The sequence below is a fragment of the Pinus tabuliformis genome, chromosome 3_1, assembly GCF_031772625.1.
Source record: "Pinus tabuliformis cultivar Carrire ecotype Pingquan chromosome 3_1, CPIR1, whole genome shotgun sequence".
Taxonomy (NCBI): Eukaryota; Viridiplantae; Streptophyta; class Pinopsida; order Pinales; family Pinaceae; genus Pinus; species Pinus tabuliformis.
The window spans coordinates 482,573,424-482,595,466 of NC_142301.1; the positions used below are offsets into that span (position 1 = coordinate 482,573,424).

Consider the following 22,043-nt stretch of genomic DNA (forward strand, 5'->3'; position numbering starts at 1 on the left):
GTCCATTAACCCTTGCCTTTGTCCAAAACCTCCTAAACTTTACGGGGGTGTGAATGAGTAATTGAAAGCGTCACCATTCACCAACCATTCACGTCGTGCATATAAAGCATTTGAATAAAACTTAAATAAAAAAATACCACCCTAAAGAATCAAGTAAGTAAGTAAGTAAATAAATAAATAAATATAATATATATATATATATATAATTTCAAACTTCCGATTTTCTTATATGCCCGTAATTTTGACATTTTCCTAAATTATTTGCCAGTCAACTCTGACGTCTTTATTTTAAATTTAGCTGTATTTTATTGTTAAAAAAGAGAAAAAGGGGCATATGGGCGTCAATTTTAAAGCCGGGACCGTGGGATGGTTATTGTTTGCTATGTGGCTTAAAAGATGGACAAGCTTTTGATTGTCAATGATGGTTCTCGGAAACAGCGAAAACACGCCTCTGAATGGGTCATACGAATAGTCAGACTAGAACTATTCAGAATTGTTGACTGTTCGGTACGCGTTATACCTATGCCTTTTGCCCGGGAAAGGTTCGAGTCACAGCGTTTGCAATGGCCAGAGCAAAGGGAGTTTCGCTGGCATTCATGGCGGTGTTGTCCTGTTGCCTTATACAAGGCAGTAACTGCAAAAGAGCAAAGGGAGTTTCACTGGCATTCATGGCAGCTTTATGCAGTTGGGTTATACAAGGTAATAACTTCAAATTCCAGGTAGTAACTTCAAATTCCATATTAATGTATGTTGAAGAGTCCAACGTTATTACTGTATTTCTTATCCTCGCAGGAGCAGGAGGTGTGACCATTAAGTTCGTGAATGAGTGCCAATTCCCTGTTTGGCCAGCCGGGACACAAGTGAACGGGACACTGCTGAATACAGGAGAGTCATCGAAGGTTCAAATCGCCGCCAATTCGACAGGCGGCAGATTTTGGGGGCGCACTGGGTGTTCCTTCGGAAGCAACTGCATAACCGGGGACTGCCAGGGTGTACTAAACTGTGAAGGAAGGCCAACAGCCCCAGCGACTTTGGTCGAGTACAATTTCCAAGGATCATCGAACCTCGACTTCTATGACATCTCTCTCGTAGGCGGATTCAACCTTCCAATTTCGTTCATACCCTCTGACTCTAAGTGCCCAGCGATCGGTTGCAGCAACAACATAACTGCCAATTGTCCCGCACAATTGAAGGTGTCGGGCGCATGCATGAGCGCCTGCACTATTTTCAATACATCCCAATACTGCTGCACTGGGGATGCCGGGGGTAATTGCCGTCCCACTAACTATTCGCGTTTCTTCAAGGCACAATGCCCCCAGGCCTACAGCTATGCACTTGACGCCACCAGCACGTTCACTTGCCTCGCAGGCACTAACTATACGGTCGTCTTCTGCAGCGCTGCCGCTCCTTCCCCCTCTCCAGCGGCTTCTGTCGTAGATCCTTCTGGTATTGAATCAGCTGTTCTTATGGGTTCATATAGCTGTTATTTATTTCTTCAGCTTTGAGATCTACACTATTTTCAGCAGCCTTCTAAAGGCGATTTTGTCAAAACACAAACACTATGCACAATATCAACACAAACACTCAATTTTTTCTACTAACCAAAAAACAGAGTCTCTAGCTTAGAAAGCCGTATCTTGGTAAATTCAGTACAAATTTACCCAAGCATCTTTTCTGGATGAGAACTCCTCACACACGGCTCTCACAGTTTCAAAAACCCTAGTGCTTTGATATTAAGAAAATAACACTTAGTAAAACACACAGAAATCTGCTTGTGATAGCCTCACAGTTTGCCTCACCCTTTATTTACAGCCCCACACATAATTGTGGCCGATACTTTGCTACAGTGGGAGGCGCTGTAACAGCTACCATCAGCAGGCGCTATGTCCTTTTATTTTTATCTTTTTTTTTTAATTCAATAAAACTATGCAAAATATACAAATTTCAGATCGAGAATTCGAATATGTGTTTAACCTGTTTTTACATTATAACATCACATGTAATTCTTCCTAAAAAAGAAATTTGCCTGAAATTTGTATGTTAGGGAAAACGAAATGGCTTACAATTGGAATAATGATAGGCGTACCTGTAATAGCTTTAGCGTTAGCAGTGGTGGTGGGCATTGCTATTTATAGGAAGAAATTCAAGACTAAACAAGGTCAGTAAGCAATTTGAAGCTGAGAAATATTTTAAAATGAGTCATTCTGTGAATTTCCCCTATGAAAACACCTAAGCTTTTACTCTGTAAATTTTACAAGGATTGCAGACTACCTGACAATTATGCACCCAAATCCAACAAAATCCCGTGCCTTCAAGTTAACAGAGATAATGGAATCAACACAAAACTTTCGTCAAAATATTGGCCAAGGCGGTTTTGGATCAGTATTCTTTGGTAAATTGGCAGAAAAAGATATAGCCGTGAAAGTGCTCTCCGTGTTCTCTAGAGAAGGACTTCACCAATTCCAGAATGAGGTAATCCTCCGGTTTTTAAACCATAAATTATTTGTAATTATATTGACAGTTGTATTCCAGAATGTATTCCTAGGGTTTTTAAACCATAAAATATTTATAATTATATCAAGATTAGTATATGTGTGGTAAAATTCATGTGAGTGGCTTCACTTGATAAACAGGTTGATCTTCTTTCTAAAATCCATCATAAGAACTTGGTGTCATTACTTGGATACTGTAATGAATCGAAAGAGGTTATGCTTATCTACGAGTATATGTCAGAAGGGTCTTTAAGGGATCACCTTTACGGTAAATGTGTTGTTAAGTAATATTGTTTGATTGAGTTGATGCATGTTAATATTAATTTCAGAATAAGTGAAAAAAAATTGTTTTTGTTTTCAGGTAGTCGTGCTGAGATTTCCCCTCTAAATTGGAAAACAAGGCTCAAAATAGCTTTAGATGCAGCACAGGGTAAGTCTTTAAATAAGTTAGAGCACTGTAGATCTATGTGGTAGAAAGGTTGGTTCACTTGATAGAATCCAATTTCGATCTTACCTTTCAACAAATTAAGCTTGACTATAATATTCATGTGATCCACCTGCCCTTTGGATTGAAAGGACTGGAATACCTGCATCTGGGTTGCACTCCAAAGATAATTCACAGGGATGTTAAGTCTGCCAATATCCTTTTAGACGGCAACATGAATGGAAAACTGGCCGATTTTGGTCTCTCAAGGATCTCAGTGGATGGAGAAGCTTCTTATGCCAACACTGCCGTAAAGGGGACAATAGGATACCTCGATCCAGAGTATGTATTCATATGCCCTGCACTCTCTCTGCAATATTGTAGGAGTCCAATTAATTATTGAAAGCTAGAGCAATCTTATTTTCTGTTCGGTATGTTGTGCAGGTATTTCCGCACTCAGATGTTGACTCCGAAGAGTGATGTATATAGTTTCGGAGTGGTGTTGTTGGAAATCATATGCGGCAGACAACCCATAAATGCAAATCTAAGTGAAGAGGAAGTTAACCTCATTCAATGGGTAAGAAATTTGATTATGATGAATCAAGAAATTTAGGTGTAGGTGACACAAATTCACAAAATTGGATATGTTGACGTCATGTGTAGGTGACACCGTATGTGAAGATGGATGGAAACGCCAGTCATGAGATAGAGGTAATCATAGACAAGAGGTTGGATGGAAATTACGAGATGGGATCAATAGTTAAGGTTGCTAGATTAGCGCTTCGATGTGTGGAGAGTACGCCAGGTTGTAGGCCAAGCGTGTCTGAAGTAGTCTCAGAGATAAAAGAGGCCATCACAGATGGAAATGAGGATAATGGGTCTCCTCCTTTCCTTTCACAGGGTATTGGTATTGAACATAGAGATTTTCCAGCGAGTAATATCCATACACGGGCGGAGTCCACGCCCAGAAAGATGGAGTGGGCAGACAACAGTTCCAACCTGTCCCAAGTGGGAAGATGACTTGAAACTTCAAAATGTCCATCAACGTTATTGACCGGGCAACCGATGTTGTTTTCCAAGTAGAAAGATGACTCGAAACTTTACAAGTCAAGCCAATGTTGTTTCCCGTCATCTTGATGACTCAAGCAAGTCAATTAGACATCGATTCATCCCGTCACTCATGTAGGACACGAGCAAAATTTTGACTCGTAAATTATTCATATGCATTTTTATAGTACATATTTTCAAACATTGATTTATGGAGTTGTTTACTATTTTCATAACGCTGTATATTTCCTTTTAATTTAAATTTGTGATTTATTGAAAGAAAATATAGGGTTATTAAATAAATCCCACCTAAACCAGTGAAATTTCAATACAATTTTAGCTTACTGTTAAAATAACTAAAAAGGTACATTCTAATATGTATTATAATTCATCGTAATGTTAATGGGGGAGAAAATGCTTCCCTACTATGTTTAGAGTGGGTTTGCCATTTTTGTGAGAGAATATTTCAACTTCTATATTCATGTTTCGATATTCATGTTTCGAAATAGTTGGACTTCATATCAATTAAATGTGATGTGATTGAATCAAGTGGGCAATAAAATAAATCATTATTTTGTGTATTTCTGAGTACTATGTTTCTAATTTTAATTTCTTTTATGTTTTCAATTTCAATTTCTTTGTTGGTATCAAAGCCCATATGGGCCTTATTTCATGTTAAAAGAGTGCAACTAGGGACTAATTCCCCTTCCTAAAAGCCTTTGATTGATATATATATAACTAATAATTAGTGTTGAAGAGTCATGTCTCTAGTCAGAACATAGTGAAAAAAAAGGTTTAATATTTTAAGGTCCAAAAAATGAGGAAGAAAAATTATTTTATTTTATAAAGGGAAGACAATTATATTCTACAATGATCTTCTTCAAAAGATTATCTAGTCAGCTAGTCCATTCAAAAGTACATCCAAACCTATTTATATGAATGGATTTATTTCCTCTACACCATGAAATGAAAAGTATTCGCTCATTTTGTCTCTAGCTAGAAGCGGATGACTTCGGGTTAAGTTTTTTTTCTTTTTTTTGGGTTGCACTGGAACTCTTTCTATGCAAGATCTAAGGGTGTGAATCTCAGCCTCTTGAATACTATGGAAGGAGTTTCGCTTATCAAGAGAGAATGTTTTGAAATGATATGCAGCTAAGGAAGATCTAAACATTTCATTGGGGCTTATGGTTTTCTCCTTGGGCATGGGATTTATGGTTTTTGAACTTTTTCTTGCAGGTGGTCCTCAGTGTGAAATACAATTGATCTAAGCTTGTTCTCTGCAGTCTTGAACACTAAACTACCCATCCTATGTGATAGAACTAATGCCAACACTGCCTTTCTAGACTACCTAGTAGGGTTCTTTTATGAAGATTCACAGAACTAAAGGCAACAAGAATGTGTCAATCTACAACAATGTTTGTCTAAAGGAAATCCTAGAGTGTGTTTCATTTATCACAGTTACTTGGGTGATTTCGGACACGACCTTCATAACTTGCAGTCATATCAATAAAACACTCTCACCCTAGTAAGGAACATAAGGCAAATGTAGACCCAAGTTATTTCTGGACAATTCAAGGCAAACCTAAGCATATAGTTGTGATGTGAAAATTTTGAAGAGCGTTCTCGTGCAATGGTTGTTGTGGTCTAACTTTTGAAGTATTCTAAAGTAAATCGGTGGTGAATTCTTGGAGGAAATTTAGGTCTATTGGAGGACTATCCAATGTCATTTCATCGTGCAAACACTTGGATTACTATTATGCCCTAATTGGAAAGAATGATATTATTTGGTCTCTTGCAGTTTCGACCTCATATATGATTGACTGTGTGCAACTTTTGTTTTCCGCCCTACATAGCATGGTGTATGAAGCAACGACTTCGAAGTCCCTTGTATTTAACTCTATTGTACTCCTAAAGTTTATTTATAGCAGAACAAGTGGAATCCTTGACTCTTGCAATTGATAATTACTGAAGCTACTTTCAAATAAATCTATGTACAAATAATGAAAGAAGTCATCCTTGGAAAATATGTTGGTAATTAATTTCATTGAAGCATCAATTCTGAGTGAACTAACAAGAACATCTTCATAAACAAGACCTGCAGTAGGAGATCCAGAGTAGAGTTTTTGATCTCAATTTGGGAGTCACTTCCATGCATCAGAATTTGAATACAATAGAAGTTGGTTAAGGGGTGTAGTTGAAGTAGTGTCCATGAGACGTATTACAAATGAATAATGATGACAGACCCCTGAAAATTATGAGGAATGTTGCTCATCAAAGTTATAAGCAGTGATTTCATGAGAAGTAAAATCAAACAACTATTAAGGAGAATAAGGGTGATGTCTATAGCATCTCTTGTTTGGATTTTCTTGTGGCTTAAAAGGTTTGGCATTGTTTGAAGAATGAGTGAAATAGGATTGCAAAATATTGGATATTGTTAACACATGTAGTAGAATCATTAGTGTTTTTAGCACCTGATTTATATACTTTCCAGACTTACCTATCTTTTCTACTAAGCCTCTCATGAAGAAGTGACATACTTTGAATTTGAGTACATGTATTCTCGAGCATAGTGATTCTCTATGTCAACACATGATGAGAAACAATAGCTGTAGGAATAAACATTGAGTTGTAAAGGTCTAAGTTATTTGAAGATAAGCATTTGTATTGAAGGCTAAAAAAAGATTGATCTAAGCTTGTTACAGCAAACCCCTATAAGCACATTTGTCAGCGCAACATTAATACAATTGACTATAGGAGATTTGTGCCTATGCATTGGACCTATGTGTACTGGAGAGCTTATTGATAGCAGAGGCTAGTGGCTCTTGTATTGACAATAATATAGTGTGAAGTACAAAAATCAAGTATAGTGACAAGAGTAGTGACATCGGTAGAATTTTGTGGCAACATATTGACACTTTACAAATGGGCAGTGTAATGAGTGCATGGTGATGTGTGACATAGTTTATAGCGCTAGATGCTAAGAAGAAGTAGATTTGATTGTAGAAATCAGACTAACTGATTAAGTGGAGCATGGTTGAGGAGGGAGGCATAGAGGTAGCAACGAAGTAACAGTGGTAATAGTGGGCAATATCAACGTGGCTGCAACAGAAGTAGTGGCAGTTTTGTGACAACACTCTATTGTACTTGGGCCATTTTCCTAGGTACGAGAGCCCAACCCCTTCAGGGAGAATTTACTTCCATCTAGCATTGTTGAAAAATCCCCTGGGGAGTCTTGCACTTCCTTTCATTTATTTGGTAAATTGGTGTACGTACATCATACATAACAAAGCTTTTATTGAGCCAATCCTTTGTGTACTTATGATGATGATGTGATGTTTGTTGTGATATGAATGCTTTGAGTAATATGAATTAACCAATTGATTAAATTGAGGAAAACACTGATTCACCCCCCTCTTAGTATTTCCAACAAGGGCAAAGCCCCTCCAAGGGGACAACCCAGAAAAACTCTTCTCTTATAGAATTTGCTTCAAATGAGACAAAAAATACCCAAACCCTAGACCAAGTCCTCCTCCAAGTACCAAGTTAGCCCTTCCAAAAATCAGATCATCATAGATCAATCGTGCATCAATCTGCAACTTCGATCACAAATTTGACCCTACAACTTTGTCTTGCAACTTCAGTTGTGTAGCTGTTACAAAAACCCTAATTCATCTTCTTTAAGAGATCTTTCTTTGAGCAAGATTGATCTTCCCAAGTTCAGCGAATTCAAAAGAGAGGATTTCCTCTCCCATCAACTTGATACTGCAATTCGTCCTATTACAACTCAGACCTACAATTTCGGCCTTCCAAGAAGCTGCAAAAATCCTAATTCTTCACATGATTGAGAGGGATAGAGACCAAAATCATGTTTTCCTCCTTCTTTTCTTCTTCTAGACCTTTCCTCTTCTTATCTTCTTTCTTCCTAGATACAAATCCAAATTATTTTCATTGAGATCGAACTTGTGAGTGAGTGAGTGCCAAATGAGGTGGAATCTGCTCCTTCATATAGCCTTTCCAAGGGGTTGAATTCCCTTCTTTAGGTTGAATTTAAACTGCCAGGGCTAACTTGTACATTGGAGGATCCAAGACTTTATAGATTGAAAATAAATTATTTTACAACATATATTTTTCCTGTAAGGGTCTTATAAACAATGATGTTAACTCTCTTAACTCATGACAATATATCCTATGACCTAACAAAACCTAGAAGCATGAAGAACATGCTTTTACCTAGAAGACCATCAATAAGGAGCATGAAACCCATGCTTTAAAACAATAAATTTTTCTTTTCTTCTTTCTTTTGTTACATAAGATGCATATTGAAATGAGTATAACAACAATTATGAATACCAAAACTAGCTATATTTCCAACACTCCCTCTTAAGTAGGGGTTATTCATAATTTTATAACTAGTACAACATCATTCTCAAACTTAAAAGTTCTCATAAGAAGAGTGGGATTGATAAGCCAACTATAAGTATGAACATTACAACCAACACCGTCTTTTGAGGCCTAACTAGATAATCTCAACTTCATTCAAGAGAATTATGTTGGGAGGCTTCATGTGTGATATCTCACTACCTCTAAAAGGCACATACCCCATCCAGATGTTCACAAGGTATGTCCTTTTAGGAATATTCTTATTTTTAATTCCCAATCCTCAAAGAAATATCTTTCCTCTTCGACCACTCTTATCTTCGATGCCTGTGCCATCCTCAAAGAGAGTCGGTACCTTTCCTTTATTGGATGATTTATCCTCAACGAAACCACAAATGCTTCTCTAGTCATCCACCATTATCTCTCCAACACTTCCATTTGGACTTATGGATGTTAGTCTTGGTTAAATGCTTGAAACATGAAGAAGAGAATGCACATGTGATGTCCATCATCACTCCCTCTCAACCAAAGAGGATATCACTATTCTTTCTTGATTGAGGAATAAATCCTTCTCCTATTCAAGGACACTCCTTTTCTCCCTCTCAAATCCATAGGAGATCCCAGACTTCCTTTCTATTTGGGAAGTCAACACTATAAGCCTTATAACTTATATTTATAAGAGAATCAACTAGTTATTCTTCATAGTTGCATGGCTCCCTCTTTCCTTCACATCTCATTGTATTAAGCTTACTTCTTTCCAAGGTATCATGGAGGCATCTTCTTTCTTCAATATTGTGATAGGATTTAGGTCATCAATGTTGCACATCACTTTCATCTTGTCATCATTAATGAAGGAAATATATTGAGCCTTTCCAAACTTCACGTTGATCATGACTTCCTCATGAAAGTGATCTCCTTGTTTGTACGAAATTAACCTTCAAGTTATCTTCTTGCACGACTACCTTTTAATCCCAATATGATTACATCTTGACTTCATAATTATCAAGAACATATCTTCAATCCATGCAATTGAACATGCCACAACTATCCTCATGTATTCCTACAATATTTTCCATGTAGCAAAAGAACATGTTAATCAGATAACTAATAACAAAATATTGATATTATACTTACCTCATCAAAATAACCTTCTCATCAGGGCATCAACATCTTCATGGTCCATCTCCACACGTATCTTCATTAATGCATCAGAGTTCCCAAGGATCAAACCTAATTACCAAGTTTCATTTTTCCTCTAGAGACTATGTTGCATGTTGATTACTATTCTATAAAATATAGTGAGAAAATATTGATCCTTTATTCATTCTAGAGTAAGTCAAATTATTCTTCTAAGCATCATATAACCATACTAAGCATATTTCATGACCAACTTCTTTAACAAGATTCTTGAATGCATGGATCATACCCAAGAGTTACTTTAAATATGAAATGCTATGCTTTGATTCAATCATCTATATATGTGCCCTAAAATGAGTCTACAACATGACCAATTGCATTTGTTCATCTTGCAAGAGTATTGTTTCCATAGAATATATACTAATCTTGTTGTAATGTTACTTCCAAGAACCTTCCAAAATGATGGTTCTTATAGGATCATGATGATCCAACTTAGCAAAATGACTACCTCTAACATTAAGTTAGAATACCTGGATGAAAAATAATATGTAAAATGTTCCCAATATTCTCAATTAAATTATTAAATGATTCTTACAAAGCAACTCAATGTTGTGTTATTCTATCAATGATGTTATGCATTTACAAAACTAAGATTCGCTTAAACAACAATAAATGTTATTCTAAAGGAAATACAAACTTCCTAAAGAACCTGACAAGGAGGATGCGTTTGTCAATAGTAAATATCCTTGACATCTTCTTTCTTTGATTTATTCTTAGATTCTCCTATCTCCTCAGTCATGTGAGCTTTGCTTCTTTCCTTTCTTTTGTGGTTCTATTGGTTTGGATAGTCCCTCTTAAAGTGTCCATATTCATTGCACCCAAACTATTGATTCTTGGACACATTTGGCTTCTTCTTAGACTTTCCAAACTTTCCCTTTAGCTTCTTGGTCCTCGCTATGAAGGATTGACACTATTCATTTTATTCGTTAGCATCCTTTTCCTTGATTATTATTTCTTCAAGATGCATTGAGCCCACAACTCATCAAAAGGAGCTGAGTCTTTCTTAGAGTAGATGCTTGTTGCAAAACTGCTCCATTCTGGTGGCAAAGAATTTAGTACACATATGGTCATTTCATAATCATAAATTGTTTCCTCAAGCCCCTGCAACTCATCTCTTATTTGATAAATATCATAAGAAAGGAGGTCATGCCCTAATCCTTCGAATTATTCGTTTTATATAGTATATTTCTCAAAGACATATTTTGTCTTGATGTACTTATAGAGTACATATTCACTAGTTTGTCATAAAAATTCACTAGCTCATCCTTAGAAGTCTTAAAATTATTAACACATGGAACAAGATGATCCTTAATGGCCTAAACAATGATCCTTTGTGCCCTTGTTTCCCCTTTCTTGTATTTTTCTAACTCTTGAGTCTTTTCTTTGCTAGGTTCAATGATTTCACCGATAACATATTCCATTACTTCATGTTCTATACATGATAGGTCAATCGTTTTATTCCATGCTAGGAAATTTGTTGAGCCAATGATCTTACCGATTTCCTTGTAGACAAAAATCCATAAGACCCGTAGGTCCAAATATAGAATAATATGATACTTACTTGTCAACCAAGAGTCCTTTGTTCTTTGATAATGTCTTCAACTATCTTGAGGCTTTCAAGATATTCAATGAAACTTCAATGATGTCCTAGAAATATGTATTCTAGGATACCTTAATAAACAACTTCCAAGAGTGAGGAATGATGCTAAGATCCTTTGATTCTTTTTCCAAGGATGTCTTTTAATGACCCTTTGACTAGATCCCCTTCCAAGAGATATCAACAAAATTATTGTAGTCTTCCTCTTCAATATTTTCTTTGATGAGGGCTTGATATAGTCTTCTAAAAGCGATTCTCCTTATCAAACCCTTCTTGTATCCAAAAGATGATCCTTCCAACTGACTTCTTGTTCACCTTAGCTTTGATACCATGTTTGAAAATGCAATGTAGCAGCTATCAGTTGATATTTTCCTTATTCCTTAATACTTTCTTGTGAATCTTATTTATCTTCTTGTGTTTCTTTATTAGATATTTGAATCAAAAAAATATCAAGGTCAAAATAGTAAAGACAATGGACACAGGTATTAGGCTCCAAGTCATGGAAAACCCCCTCTAATGGGAAAACCCATAAAAGCTATTCTCTTCTATAGAATCTGCTTCAAATGAGACAAAAAAGACCCAAATATAATACCAAGTCCTCCTCTAAGTACCAATTCATCCCTTCCAATAGAATAAAATTGCTATAGCTCAATCTGGCATCAATCTGCAACTTCAATCACAACTTCAACTTGTAACTTGTCCCGCAATGTTGTCCTATAACTTCGACCCTGTAGCTACTACAAAAACACTAATTTAGCTTCTTCAAGAGATCCTTCTTAGAGAAAGACATATCTTCCCAAGGTCAATGAAGTCAAAAAAGAGTATTTCCTCTTCCAAAACTTGATACTACAATTTGTCCTATTGTAACTTGGACCTGCAATTTCAGTTTTCCAGGAAGTTGTAGAAACTCTAATTCTTTGAGAGAGATAGAGCCCAAAAACAAGTTTTCTTCCTTCTTCTCTTCTTCTAGACCTTCACTCTTCTTGTCTTCTTTCTTCCCAGTGACAGATCAAACTTCTTTTCTTGAGATCAAACTTGTAAGTGAGTGAGTGTTGAATGAGGTCGATGTTGCTCCTTTATATAGCCTTTCCAAGGGGTTGACTTACGTCCTTTAGGCCGACTTATACTTTGGAGGATATGGGACTCTCTATACTCCAAATAAATTCTTTTCCAATATATAATTTTCCTGGAAGGGTCTTATAAACATGATGTTGACTCTCTTGACTCATGATAATATATCCTATGACCTAAAAAGCCCTAGAAGCATGAAGAACATGATTTTACCACCTAGAAGACCATCAATAAGGAGCATGAAACCCATGCTTTAAAACAATAATTTTTTTTTTTCTTCTTTTGTTTGTTACATAAGATACATATTGAAATGAGTATAAAAATAATTATGAAGACTGAAACTAGTTAGGTTTCCAACATTAGGTAGGGAGGCACTTTTTACAAATCAGTAATTGAAAGTAAAAAAATCCTTAATAGGTAGAGAGGCACTTTTTACAATCCAAAAGTTGAAACTAAAATATGAAGTTAACACATGGAATTTAAAACATATTAATTATGATAGAATTATGATAACACTAAGAGGGCGAGGGTTGAATCAGTGTAAAGGCCAATTCAATCGATTTAAAATTTTTCACATTTCATCATCACTGAAAGCATAATAGTGCATATGTAACACCCTCATACTCCATCTAGGCAATGTTACCACACACCACAATGAGGTATTGCAAAATTCTCTAGTATAAGCTCAAACCATGGTACAACTTATCATGCCTTGGCTCATATCCAGAGCCCCTGTGACTTCATCAACCCATGGTTGGTCCTCTAAGTCCAAATAATTCCCTGAGTGTTTAATAATTATTTGTATCAGAGCTTCCATGATTTATGCTTGTACCTAGCATCAACTTGGAAATTATTAAATGTAATTCTACAAGCATAGTCCATGCAATACACAACATTCATTAATTAAATTATCCATAATTCATTCATTTATTCACATTAATAATGAAAATCACAATTCAAACACAATAACATTCACAGTAGAGGACCCAAACTAGGGATGGCACTTAAACACAACTCATTGCACATGGACACTTATACGAATAAGAGACCAACTAGTTGTGGGCCTTCCATGTTCCACCCAGCCACAGACTATGTGGTTCATAACTCTCAACTGTTAGTCACCCATGAGATGGGGCTTCAAATAAATGGATAACGGTCTCTAAACTGAGTATCAAACCACATAACCTAGCCCAAGTACTAAATCCGGTAGCCTCAACCTCCAAGCACTGGCTGATGATCCTCCAGCCTCCACCCAAGTGGAATTTCCCTTCATTGTACCCAAAAACCCCTCGATAATGTCCAACTTTTAGGATGCCTTATATCTAACCAAGGAAAATATGAAATCTACGGCTCCCAGGAGTTCTTGGTACTATTTAGGGCTTCCAGGTACTGTTCCATTCCAAACCAAAACAAATCCAGTCAGTTACAGATCCCAAGCATAGGGCTCACCGACTGGTCACCAAAATCTATTTCACCATAACTCCATGGATGTTAGAGCCATAAACTAGAGCCACTAGGGCTCTCACCAGAATAATCATCCATAAGTCGCGCCCATTGCCTAAATGACTGAGTAACGAACCCTTTTCTAGCAAACATACACCTCCTTATATGCATGAATTTAGCTTTTCCCGCAGAACTCTCTAAAGCCACATGGGCCTTAGATCCATTTTCACCAAAACATCCTCACCAAAATTGTTTCCCTTTTTCCCATAGAGTTGAGTACAATCTCAGACGCTCTGGCCTGTCAACCATTAATGGCATATATCTCAAGGCATGTTGGCCCCAAAAATATATAATATATTTACATGGGCATGAGAGCCCCAAAAGCAAACCTTAGCTCACCATCGTATTAACCACATGTTCACAATATTTACATCATATGGGTTATGAATGGGTATTACATTCATATCCCCTTATTTATGTATTGTCCTTAGTGCGTCATATATACACATATATATATATACAATATGTTTAGATAGAAATATGAGGGTATTTCTCCCTTATCACATCTTATTGCTCCTAGGTAGTATCCTCGGGACCGAGCATGATCCACTGCCCCTTTACCATACTGATGGCTTGCTTTCAAAGCACTTTTACCTTCTTGTCCAAAATCCACACTGGCTAGACCTGGAAGTCTCTATCGAGATCCACCTGAATCATATGGAAATTAATTATGCGATTAATATTGGGAACATCCTTTTAAGAAAGAAACATGAATCACATCATTAACATGCATAGATGGAGGAAATTCAATCCTATATGCAATTGGATCAATCCCCTCTTGGATCTCGAATGGGCCACAATATCTCGTTACTAACTTGGCACACATTACCAATCTCATGGAGCTCTTATTTTCCTTTACTTCTAAGAATACATTTTCCCCATTTTTACATTCCTTGTTAATTATGTTTTTGTTCACATAACTTTTTTCTTGTCCTAGGAAACTTTCAAATTCTTCCTAATCTTCACCACTTGCTCTTCCATATCCCTGAGAAATTTTGGACCAACCATAATCATGTCCATTGGATTAATCCAACTCATATAAGGATTATGACACTTCATGCCATACAAGGCTTTAAATGTGATCTCTTTAATTATGCATGATGCCCATTATTATATGCAAATTCTACCAAATGCAGATAGTCTTCCCATTTTGATGGCTTATCCATAAATACATCCACAACATATCCTTGATTATTTTATTAAATCTCTTTATCTACCCATAAGAATATGCATGGTATGCCATAATAATAGTGAAATTAATACCCAATCCTTTAAATAATCCCCTCCAAAAATTAGATGTAAACTTTGGATCTTTGTCCAAAATAATCACCTTAGGCAAAACATGTAGCATAGAAATTTCCCACATATATAATTTGGGCTATGTTACTTGCATGTTTAATTGAATTTAGCAAAATAAAATAGGCAACTTTGGTGAGATTAACCATGGCCACCATTATAAAATCATGCCTCTTTATTATTCTAGGAAAACCAGTAATGAAGTCAATTGACACTACATCGCATTTCCACTGAGGAATGGGTATTCGTCACTACCAAACCAACTCAGTCCTTATTCTCATCCTTAAATCTTTGACATTCTACACATCTAGTTATGTGATTAGTCATTTTCTTCTTTAGACCTGGCCAAAGGTGTTGTGTTTTAATTGTTGTAATAATCTTTTGGTAACATGGGTGCCTAGTATAGTGACTCTGTGCATTTCTTTTAAAAATAAGATTTTCATCTCATGCACATTTGGCACATAAATTTGGCCCTTATACAAAAGAATTTTGTCTTCACCCATTTCATAACCATTGTATTTTGGTTTCAAATTTCCCTGGTGTAGGTTACTCTTAATTTCGACATATTGCTAGTCTAAACTCCCAGCATATAAAAGTGTAATTATTAAAACAAACATGAAAACACTTATAGATGTAGAATGCATAACATGCACCATTATGTTGAGTGCATAAAACACTTTATTCTCCTTCCCCTTTATTTGCTTAATCTCAAAGTCATATTCGATCAATAATTCCAACCATCTAATTTGTATGGCATCTAAATTTAGTTGTTCAAACAAATTTCTCTAACCACTATGGTTAGTCCGCAATTAAAATATCCTACCCATGGGTTAGTAATTCCTCCACATTTTTAGAGAATGTAAGATAACTTCTAGCTCCAAATCATGGGAAACATAGTTGTTTTGATGCGCTTTTAATTTTCTAGACTCATAACATATTACATTCCCATTTTGCATGAGAAATCCACCCAATCCTTCCTTACATACATATGTGCACACAAGAAAGTATTCTTTGAGATATGTTATTTTCGATATGGATGCACTGGTTAGAAAAGCCTATAAATATTGAAAGGCTTATTCACACTCACGAGACTGTTCAAAATTTACACCATTCTTCTACAAATAAGTGATGGGATGGGTTATCCTTGAAAACCATTCAATAAATATTCTATAATATCCACATGGGTGCATAAAATATCTCACCTCTACTACACTCTTAGGTGTTGGCCATTCTCTGATGGACTTAATATTTTTCGAGTCCACTTCTATTCCATCCTTTGAAATAATATGACCCAAGTATTGTATTTTACTCTGAGTAAGAGGAGAATTTAATCATCTTGGCATATAGTTGATGCGCCATGAATACCCATAGAACTAACCTTAAATGTTGTTCATCCTCTTCATTAGATTTATAATATAGAAAAATATCATCCAGGAAAACAATAACAAATTTTTCCAAATAAGTTCTGAATATGCTATTATCAAGCACATAAATACTTATGGTGCATTAGATAATCCAAAAAGCACCGCTACGAACTCATAATGACCTTAATGAGTTTGACATGTTGTTTTTATAATATCCTCATCCTTAACTCGCCATTGGTGATACTGAGGTCTCAAGTTAATTTTGGAATATACTTTAGCTCCATTGATATGATCAAATAAATCATTTATCCTCAACAAAGTATATTTATTTTTAATTGTAACTTTGTTCAATTTCTAGAAATCACACACATCCATAGTGTTCCATCTTTATTTTTGAGAAAAAGAATTGGAGCACCCCAAGATAATACACTGAGGCATATGTATCCTTTCTTTAACACCTTCTCGAACTATATCTGCAATTCCTTGAGTTCTGGAGTACTAATAATATAAGGTGCTTTAGATACCGAAGTAGCTCCAGGTACCAAATCAATGGAGAAGTCTATATCTCTCCTTGGAGGTAACTTTTAAATATTAGCAAATACATTTGCAAAATCCTTCAATATTGGGTGATTCACCAAACTTGTTTGTTGATCCATATTTGCTTCCTCCAAGTGAGTTGCAAAAAATTAACACCCCTTTCTAAAAATTTCCTTCAGCTACATAGTAGATATTTCCCTGATGGATATTGGCCTTGGTATACCTAGACTTACAATTGTTTTCCTTCACCATCAAGACTATTAAAATATTTTTTATAACATTCCAAATTCACATGGTGCTTTTCCAACTATTCAGTGCCAATTACGTAATCATAAGAACCCTGTCCATCATTCAGTGCATCATTGAATCACCTGTCCCACAAACTCACAATAAACTAACTTTTCTCGAAGAAAAAATATAAATATTGTTCAGATCTTGGTACTTAGAGACTTAATGAAACTAAACAATATTGAAAAACATGAGGCTTAACAATTTAATTCAAATAATAGTTTATAAAAGAGAACTAAACCATATCAACATCTTAACCAGAAATATCACTTTGTTTAGTTGAAATTCCTAGGATGTCTGTGAGTGTGTCCAAAAGTGTCAATCTTTACAATTTTCAACATTTAAGGATTAAATTTAATTAAAACAACAGTAAGCCATTGCACCTTATAACTAGGTCCAAGTACACAGCTAAGGTTACTCTCATCAGTCAAACGAAAGAGAGAATTTGTCAACTTGGTGCTCCCTAGATTGCGATTGCAAGGTGTCATTTCACTATCCCTTGGTAACCTCTCATTATTACGCACTCTGGTCTTTCTCAGAATAATTTGACAGGAATAATTCCAACGAAGATTGGGAAGTTAAAGGCCCTAGGAGTTCTCGACCTCAACTTTAATTTTCTCTATGGTTATATTCCAAAAGCGCTATGTAATTGTACAAAGTTGCAATTGATCTGATTCTCATTAAATAACTTGGTAGGGAGTATATCAACAGAAATTGGTCATGTAGTCCAATTGGAACAACTCTGCTTGAGCAACAATATTCTTAGTGGAAGTTTTCCAACTTCTCTGGGAAACTGCACTTCTCTCCAGGTGTTTTCCATTGGATACAATGATCTCACTGGTCCAATCCACTCTCTACCCTCAATCTAGCTTAGAATGGCATGATGGGTAGCATAGTTGAAGCTATTGGCAATTTGATTGGGCTCATCTACCTAAATCTTTCTAGCGTAGACAGAGGAGGTCACCTGATAGGTACACTAGATACATGGCCCTTGTTGGGGAATGTGTTGAGACCGAGCCATCTTCCTTTGAGGAAGCAGTGCAGCAGCCGATTTGGGTTGATGCTATGGTGGAGGAGTATGACTCCATAGTTCGGAACAGTGTTTGGGATGTGGTTCCAAGACTAGAGAACAAGTCAGTTGTGAGTTCCCATTAGCTTTACAAGGTAAAGCAAGCCGCTGATGGTAGTGTGGAGAAATATAAGACAAGGTTTGTTGCCCGTGGTTTCTCACAAGTCAAGGGGATCGACTATGATGAAACTTTTGCTCCTGTAGCAAGGTACTCATCTATTAGATTGATGTTGGCACTATCAGCACAGATGGGTTGGAAGATCCATCAGAAGGATGTGAAGACTGCATTCCTCAATGGCAAGATTGAGGAAGAGGTGTACATAGAGCAGCTGGAAGGTTTTGAGACCTTTGAGCATGAGTCGCATGTGTGCCGACTCAAGAGAGCTTTGTACGAGCTGAAGCAAACACCTCGTGCTTGGTACACTAGGATCGACAACTACTTCACTGGGTTAGGCTTCACAAAGAGTGAAGCGGATGCGAACCTATACCACATCATGGTAAAAGGTAAGCAGTTGATCATTGTTCTTTATGTTGATGATCTCATATTGACAGGTGATGATCAGCTGATCATGTCTTGCAAGGAGGACCTTGCAAGAGAATTCGAGATGAAAGACATGGGTCTCATGCACTACTTCCTTGGCATGGAAGTGTGGTAGAAGGATGGGGAGTTGTTTGTGTCTCAAGGCAACTATGCCAATGAGATACTCAGGAGATTCCACATGGAGAAGTGTCAGCCCATGCAGACTCCTCTAGCAAGTAACTGGAGGAAGGAGGGTGCTACTTCAGGAGAAGTAGTAGAGGCTACTGTGTACAGGCAGCTTGTGGGTTCAATGATGTACTTAGTGAACACAAGACCAGATTTGTGTTTTGCTGTAAACCAACTGAGTCAAACTATGGTTCAGCCTACCAAGATGTTTTGGAAGGCAGAAAAGCATGTATTGAGATACCTCAGAGGCACATCTCAGTATGGATTATGGTACATATGGACAGAGGGAGTGAAGCTTCAGGGCTTCACCGATGCAGATTGGGCAAGGAGTCCATCAGATCAGAAGAGCACATCAGGTGGAATTTTCAACCTTGGGTCAATGACAGTTTCTTGGTACAACAGGAAACAAAGGTCAGTTGCACTCAGAATGGCAGAGGCCGAATACATGGTTGCAAGTTAAGCAGCATGTGAGGCCATCTGGATGCGGAAAATTTTAGTTGGTTTGTTTGATCAGAGGATGGATCCAACTGTGATCTATTGTGATAATCAGAGTTGTATCAAACTCTTTGAGAATCGAATATTTCATGAAAGGTCCAAGCACATCGACATTCGGTATCATCATCTCAGAGACTGTGTGTGGAGGAGGATCATGTTGTTGCAGTATATTTCGACCGAGGAGCAAGATGCTGACATTTTGACTAAGGCATTGTCAAAGTGTAAATTCAAGTTCCATAGAGGTAGGATCGGGTTGGCAGATAATCCATTTCTTGTTGAGAGGAAGTGTTGAAATGTGCAACAAGAATATTCCAATTTTAATCTGTCCTTGAATTAAAATTGAGAATTAAAATTCAAATTTAGTCTCACCAGTTGTTTGAATAATAATTAATTAATTCATTATGGATTACTTAGTTGGAGAAATTCAAGTTAGAAGTATTTCTGAAGTCATGCAAGAGTTATCCCTTTGATTAAGGAGATAGTATTGAGTTATTCCTTAAAACAAGGAGATATGTTTGAGTTATATTTGAGTTGTAATTAGTTAACTCAGTTTACTGAGTTAAGTCCATTTAAATTAGTTCCAAACTATTTGTGGAATTAATAGAGAGTTATCAATCAGTTGATGCATGCATGCATGCAACTAGTGCTACTCAATTAACTGGAGATTCACTCATCAGAAACTCATGCATGTCTATTTTGAGAAAGACCCAGTTGAGATTAAAGACAGGGACAGTGTACTATCAGTTGGAGGAATTTTCCTATAAAGGAAACTCATTCATGCAGTCAGGGCAAGGTTCCCTTGAGGATTGTGTAGTTATGACAATGTGTTAGAGCAGTGTGTGAGAGCAGTGTTCCACTGGGTGAAGGAGGATCACCTAGGAGAAACTGCGCAAGGAAATAGGAGGCTTGGAGGATAGAGGAGAAGGCATATGAGTTGTCTATTATGTCTATGAGCAGTGACAGGGATTGTATTGAGAGCTCGATAGCTGTGAGAGCTAAAGCTGTGTGTAATCCTAAGATATTTCCACTTGTATGATAATACAGATAGCAGGGTTTGTAGCTGAGGCTTTCCCCATAGTATTCTTCTGTGTTTCATGTGTATTGATTCTTCTTCTCTGTTATATGTGTTCTGTTTGATCTTGCTCAAATCGATTAAGCTTCCGCAAGTTTGATTGTAGAAGTAGATTAAGTATTTTGCTTTAGTTATATTGCATAATCAGGTTAATCTACAGTGAAAATTTCTACACTATGAGCAGACCCCTCTACTTATGGTTGACTGTAATGCTTCATAAAGTTATGCATTGCTTGTTTTCTTTGGGGCAATCCTTGAATTATCATTTTTGTTCTTTGGCAACTTAGAGACCTAATGTCAATACTAGTGTTATTCCTATAGCTAACACTCTTCAGACATGAAGGAAGCTCTAGGAGAAATTTCAACTATAAAAAGTGTCACTTGGTTCCTTTTCTAGTTAAGATGTTGATCTAGTAGTTACTATTGTTTGAATTAATTTGTTTAGACTCATGTTTTTCATTATTGTTATTCATAGTGACCACAAACATCCTAGGTTTGGATTGGGAAGACATGGTAATTTTGCAAGTTGTTTGGCTGCTGAGGGTAGCTTTAGCTATGTTCTTGGACCAATCTATAAAGTGCATTACCTTACTGTTGTTTCAATTAAATTTAAACCTTAAATGTTGAAAACTATAAAGTCTGAGACTTTTGGAGACACTCACAAACATCTTAGGAATTTCAATTAAACAAAGTGATATTTCTGGTTGAGATGTTGATCTGGTTTAGTTCTTTTTTATAAACCATTTTTCTTTTTTCCTTGCATATTTGTAGAGGTAAACCACATAAACATTTGTTTCTTTGAAATGAAGTAGCGTCAACTGAAAGTGTCAAACTATGTTCCTAGTGGGATTCTTTGCAAGTTAGATTGTTTGTCCCTAAATTTAAGGTGGTCAGTTCTCTCAATATTCTTATGGCTTCAGGTATGCTATCAATAAAGTTATTTTGAGAAAGATTTAGGTAGATGAGCCCAATCAAATTGCCAATAGCTTCAACTATGCTACCCATCATGCCATTCTAAGCCAGATTGAGGGTAGAGAGTGGATTGGACCAGTGAGATCATTGTATCCAATGGAAAACACCTGGAGAGAAGTGCAGTTTCTCAGAGAAGTTGGAAAACTTCCACTAAGAATATTGTTGCTCAGGCGGAGTTGTTCCAATTGGACTACATGACCAATTTCTGTTGATATACTCCCCACCAAGTTATTTAATGAGAATCAGATCAATTGCAACTTTGTACAATTACATAGCGCTTTTGGAATATAACCATAGAGAAAATTAAAGCTGAGGTCGAGAACTCCTAGGGCCTTTAACTTCCCAATCTTCGTTGGAATTATTCCTGTCAAATTATTCTGAGAAAGACCAGAGTGCGTAATAATGAGAGGTTACCAAGGGATAGTGAAATGACACCTTGCAATTGCAATCTAGGGAGCACCAAGTTGACAAATTCTCTCTTTCGTTTGACTGATGAGAGTAACCTTAGATGTGTACTTGGACCTAGTTATAAGGTG

General features: G+C 36.6%; 1 protein-coding gene across 1 annotated transcript; it reads left to right on the forward strand.

Annotated features, from left to right (window-relative positions):
• The first annotated feature begins 491 nt into the window (after positions 1-491).
• LOC149187896 (PR5-like receptor kinase) lies at positions 492-4,137 on the forward strand. Its single transcript, XM_089412895.1, has 9 exons — positions 492-699; positions 793-1,446; positions 2,045-2,158; positions 2,267-2,472; positions 2,634-2,760; positions 2,854-2,922; positions 3,069-3,258; positions 3,361-3,493; positions 3,580-4,137. Exons 1-9 carry the CDS (start codon positions 564-566, stop codon positions 3,934-3,936), a joined length of 1,986 nt encoding a protein of 661 aa, XP_089269021.1. The 5' UTR covers positions 492-563; the 3' UTR covers positions 3,937-4,137.
• Positions 4,138-22,043: the final 17,906 nt, after the last annotated feature.

Excerpts from the sequence above, each read along its gene's own strand:
- LOC149187896 (XM_089412895.1), top strand. The coding sequence starts at position 564 with ATGGCCAGAGCAAAGGGAGTTTCGCTGGCATTCATGGCGGTGTTGTCC. Across the intron at positions 700-792 it reads ATGCAGTTGGGTTATACAAG|GAGCAGGAGGTGTGACCATT; the intron begins GTAATAACTTCA and ends TTATCCTCGCAG. Across the intron at positions 2,761-2,853 it reads TTTAAGGGATCACCTTTACG|GTAGTCGTGCTGAGATTTCC; the intron begins GTAAATGTGTTG and ends TTTTGTTTTCAG.